The 5065-nt window shown below is 69.5% G+C and overlaps 1 protein-coding gene and 1 further gene across 1 annotated transcript; one reads left to right on the top strand and one right to left on the bottom strand.

Annotated features, from left to right (window-relative positions):
* MNEG_6889 (hypothetical protein) lies at positions 1 to 961 on the top strand (the record flags this gene model as incomplete). Its single annotated transcript, XM_014044640.1, has 3 exons — positions 1 to 56; positions 259 to 511; positions 764 to 961. The coding sequence occupies 3 exons, from the start codon at positions 1 to 3 to the stop codon at positions 959 to 961; spliced, it is 507 nt and encodes a 168-aa protein (XP_013900094.1).
* A 671-nt stretch (positions 962 to 1632) lies between these two features.
* On the bottom strand, positions 1633 to 4814 carry MNEG_6890 (hypothetical protein).
* Between the last annotated feature and the right edge of the window lie 251 nt (positions 4815 to 5065).

Below are 5065 nucleotides of genomic sequence, written 5' to 3' on the forward strand. Positions count from 1 at the left end.
ATGTCGAGTCTCAGCAGTGTCATCGCCGCTGAACGGGGCAAGACGCGCCTGCAGGGGTAAGCAACCCACACCCGCAGCGCCACACCTAGATGTGTTGGGGCGCCTTGGCAAAAGCCAAGCAGTAAAGTCCACACTCGTGATGGGTTTGTTGCGCGGGCCCAGCGCAGGTGCCACTCTGCACCTCCGTCAGCTCCCCTCAAGCCCTCTGCCACTCCCCCCTCCCTGCCTGCCCCGCCATGGACGCGCCCGGGCCCGCAGCTACCTTCCCGGCGGCTTCATCCTCAACAACACCCAGGTGGAGGGCGCCATCCTTTGCCTGCCGGAGCTCTGGCTCATGTGGGACGTGGTGACGCTGCGTGACGTCACCATCGAGTCCCTCGCCATCCTCGATCTCATGGCGCCGCCGCCAGAGGTGCTTGTCGTGGGCTGCGGCGCGCGCGTGCGGCGGCTGCCGGAGGCGCTGACGCGGCAGCTGGCGGAGCGAGGCATCGCAGTCGAGGAGCTGGACACGGTGGGGGCCCACCTTGTGCATTCTCTTGCAGCGGACGTTGAGCGAGCGCTCCCGAGCCGGCAGCTGTCCCCGCGCCGCCGTCAGGGGTGGGTGCCAACAGCACAGCAACTGCTCGGCCGCTGGTCGCGAAGCGCTGCGAAATCCAGAGGTCCTGCCTGCTCTCATTGCCCGGTCGTCGAGCCTCCTCTCTGCACTGAAGCCCTCCCATATACCCTGGCCCGTCATGGTCACTCGCCCCCCACCCCAAAACAGCGCAACGCGCTGTCCTACTTCAATTTTTTGAACGACGAAGGCCGCGTCGTGGTGGGCGCACTGCTGCCTTGCAGTGAAGACTCTGGCGGCGGCAGCAGCGACGAGACGGGTCGCTCCGCAGATGCGGCAGCAGCGGGTGGCCGCGATGGCGGGCAGCAGGCGCCGGACAAGCAGCAGGGTAGAAGAGAAAGGGATTGACAACAGCTTTGTTTGAAGATCTCTCCGTACATGGTTTTTCTCTTTTTCACAATTCTCTTTTCTTCCGTTGCCATTCCCAGCTGTGTGATCTTCTACTTGGCATGGACATCTCTGGCAAAGTCACACACGTACCGGTGATGTGCAGAAGCCTTGTTGAGCTGCTTTGGCTGCTGCAGGGTCGCATCTGGGTTCCCACCAGCAGTTGCACAGGGCCCATGCTGTCAGCAACAGGGTGCAGCTGTGCGTCTAGCGCAGGCCTTGGGTGCGTGCTGAGCGACGCCTGCAGGCTGCGCCACGCCCATTGACAGCCTACCGGTGCTTACTGACTTGTTTGCTGCATGGAAAGCACCTGGAGTTCGCAAAGCAGGGGCCAAAAAGTGAGGGTGCACGCAGTCGCAGCGACGTGCTGCAGATGCAGGGTGCATCTGTAAACCCCTTGCGGGCACGAGGGGCCGAGGGGCGGCAACCAGTCGCCAGACGAGAGGCATTGCTTGAACAGGAGGAATGGAGACCGCCTCTTCGTGAGGGCGCGAGTCAGCAGTCTCATCGAGAGGATTGGGCCCGCACCGAGACGCCTGCTCCGTCCCCCCTCCGCCTGTCCGCCCAAACACCAACCCCGCCACGACCTTTTGAATGCACGGCGGTTGCACATGCAAGCGTTCGGCGCGTCCCTATCCGTACCGCCGGTCCCGGGGGTCGCCGCCGCTCGCGCCGCCCCCGTAACCGCCATACCCGCCACCGGTGCCACCGTTATTGTTGACACGCCTGTCTGCCTCCCAGCTGCGGCCCGCACCCAAGTTGCCGCTGTCACCGCCGCCGCGGCCAAATGCGTAGGGGTGCGCTCCCCTGCTTGGCCCAAGCGACGCGGTGTGCTGCTGCTGATGCTGCTGCGGCTGCAGGTGCGGCCACGCACCCAAGGGCGTCGACTTGCCGTTCCCTCCGTAGCTGCCGCCGTGTGGGGGGCTGCTGGGGTGCGGATGAGCTTTGTAGTAGCTGTCGCTGCTGCCACCACCGACAGGCTGTGGCAGGCCCCTCCCACCAGAGTATGCACCAGGGTATGGATGGCTCCCAGGGTGGTGCGGCGACGCCCCGCCACTCACCCCGCCGCCGGCGCCGCCGCCGCTGACGCCGTCCCCGCTCAAGCGCTGGCGCTCGCCGCGCCATACGCCGCCGCCGCCGCCGCTGCCGCCACCGCCCCCGACCCCGTCACCGCTGTTGGGCCCCGCGGACGCACTGCCGTAAGGGGAGCGGCCGCGATGGTCGCCGCCGCCTTGGTGGCCATAACCGCTGCTGTGCTCCTGCTTGGAGCCCTGTGCGCTCCCCTCGCGCTCGCCCCCGCCCCATCCGTCGGCGCTGCCGCCGCGCCCGCGCCCGCGCTCCCGCCACGCATCCCTGTGCCGCTGCGGGTCCCAGTCCCTGCCGCCGCCTCCGCCACCGCCGGGGCTAAGCCGCGCGGCGCCGCCCCCGCCGTCCCGCCGCTCGCGGTGTCCGTGGGGGCTCCCGCTGCGGCGGCGCGGCTCGGGCGACCCGCTGCGAGCCTCGTGCGCGCGACCTGGCGCGCCCGCGCTGTCAGGCCTCCTAGCGGGCGCTCGCTGCTGCTGAGGATGCGGCGGCACGGGTGCCCTCGGCGGGCTGCCGCGCGCCGCCGCGTCGCCGCCGCCGCTGCCGCCTCCGCTGCCGCGGCGCTCAATGCGAGGGCTGCCCGTGCCGGGGTGGTGCGGGGACCAGGGAGGCATGCGCGGCGGCGTCGCGGCGCCCGGGGCAGCGCGCCCGCCGAGGCCGCCGCTGCCCGCGGGGGCGAGGGCGGGCTCGCGTGCTTGCGGGCTGCGCGCGGCGTCTACGCCAGCACCGCCACGGGGCGCAGCGTCTGCAGGGGGCAGAGGCCCAGGAACCGCGGCCTGGGGCGCAGCGCAAGGCGCGTCGCTGGCGGAAACCTCCGGCCGCGTCCGGGACAGCGGCCTCGCAGGGGCACCGGGCGGCGCGGCCGCCTCGCTTCTGCTGCTGTCAGCGCCCGCTGCGGCCGACCGTCCGCTGCTGCCGAAGCCTGCCGGCCGCTCAGGCGGCCGGGGCGGCCTGGCCTCTGCCTGGTCGTAGGGAGCACTGGCAGCGGCCTCGCGGCGCCCGTCCGAGGGGCCATCGCCTAGTTGATCATCCTGCATCCGCTGCTGCTGCTGCTGTGGCGTCTTCTGCTGCGAGGTCAGTCTGTGGGGAGGCGGAAGCTCTGATCGCTGCTGCTGCTGCTGCTGCTGCTGCTGCTGCTGCTGCTGCTGCCGCGGCTGCAGCGTTGACTGCTCCCTGCCCTCGTCGCCGCCGTCGCCGCTGCCGCCAGGCTTGGCCAAACCCATCGAAGGCGAGGCGCCCTTGTTAGGCGGTGCGGCCGCTGCTGGGTTTGTCGCCGGCCTGGGGCGTGCAGCTGAGGCTGACGGCCCGTTGCCGTCAACTGGCGCGGGGCGCCCCAACCTGCTGGGGTTGGTAGGTTTGGCAGCGCCGGTCGCCCCCGCCGTCGCGGCCGGCTGTTTCACCGGCTTCCCAGGGTCCGAAGTGGAGCGGCCAGGCAGGTTAGTGGGCGGCTTGGAGCCAGCGCTGGCCTTGCCGCCCTGCCCGCTGCTGACACCTCCAGGGCTTGGACCTGGCTTGCCTGTGCCACCTGCGCTCGCTGGTGCTGCTGCTGGTGCTGCTGCTGCTGGTGTTGCTGCGGCGGCCTTCACCTTGGCCGCTGCACCACCACCACTGCCACCACCAACACCAGCCCCTCCACCACCACTGCTGACACCCTTGCTGTCAGGAGTCTCCTGCTTGCGGGTTGCTGCAGGTGTAGGGGCGCTGCTGCTGCGCTGAAGCAATGGCTGATCCTGCTGCGGGAGCTTGTGCCGTTGCCGCTGTTGCGGCTGTGGCTGCTGCTGCTGCTGCTGCTGCTGCTGCTGCTTTGGTGGCTGCTCCTGCTGCTGCCGCTGCTGCTGTGTCCTCTCACCATCGTCATCGTCGTCCTCGTCATCATCGGACGTCATGATGACGGCGCGCTTGCGCTGCCGCTGCTGCTGCTCCTGCTCCCTGCGCTCCTGTTTGACTGCGGCATCTTTCTTGGCTGCGGGCTTGGCGATACCCGCTGCGGCGCTTGCAGGGGCGGCCGAGCGCGCCTCGCTGCCCTCGGCACCGCGCCCCGTTGCAGTTCCGCGGTGCCTGTGCTTGGTGGGCGGTGCCTTGCTGTTGCAGCCGCCGCCATCCCCTGCTGCAGGGGGAGAACGCTCCCGGGAAGGCTGCTGTTGCTGCTGCGGCGGCAGGGGCAGCTGCTGGTCCTTACTCTTGCTGCCTCCAGCACCCTTTGAAGCGCCCGGTGCAGCCTTGGATGAGGAGGGTGGCTTGCCGCCGTCGCCGCTACCCTCGTTGCGCTGTCGTTTCAAGCCCTGCGCCCCTTGGTTCTCCGGCCCGCGTTTGCTGGAAGGCTGCTTCGGCTTGCGCTCGACGCCACGTCCGCCCTCACCGTCGCCACCGCCGCCGCCTGCTGCTGTCAGTGGACGCGGCTGCAACTTTTGCGCTGCAGGCGCTGGCAGCATTGGCCTGGCAGCGCTCGCGACGAGTTGCTGCTGCTGCTGCTGCTGCTGCTGCTGCTGCTGCTGCTGCTGCTGCTGCTGCTGCTGCTGCTGCTGCTGGGGCCCCTGCCTGAGGATGCGGCCGGTTGCTGGGTCCCAGCCAAAACCCCCAGGCAGCGCGCCAGCTTCTGGTGTCGCGTAGGGCCCCGTGGGAACCGCCAGCTTCCCGGCAGCTGCCAGCAGCTGGAAGTGGACCTCAAACCAGCGCGCCAGTGGCTCCAAACGAGGCCCCAGAGGCAGGGTGGCGGCGTCATCGCCATCATCTGGGAGTGGCAGGGGACAGGGGCCGCAGCGCATCGAGGGAAGATTGGCGCTCAGGGCGGTCACAGCTGGTGGGCTGGCGCGCCTGCTCGCAAATGCAAAGGTCTGATTAGCCGCAACCCGTCACAACCACAATCAAGCGAGCGGCATAGGGTTGTCTGCTACCATGGGGCTGGCAGCAGAAGCCATGCTAGCGCACCTGCGCCGTAAAAGCTGCGCCCAAAGTCGCTGGGGGTCGCATCTTCAGAGGAGC

Source organism: Monoraphidium neglectum, assembly GCF_000611645.1.
Source record: "Monoraphidium neglectum strain SAG 48.87 unplaced genomic scaffold scaffold01167, whole genome shotgun sequence".
NCBI lineage: Eukaryota > Viridiplantae > Chlorophyta > Chlorophyceae > Sphaeropleales > Selenastraceae > Monoraphidium > Monoraphidium neglectum.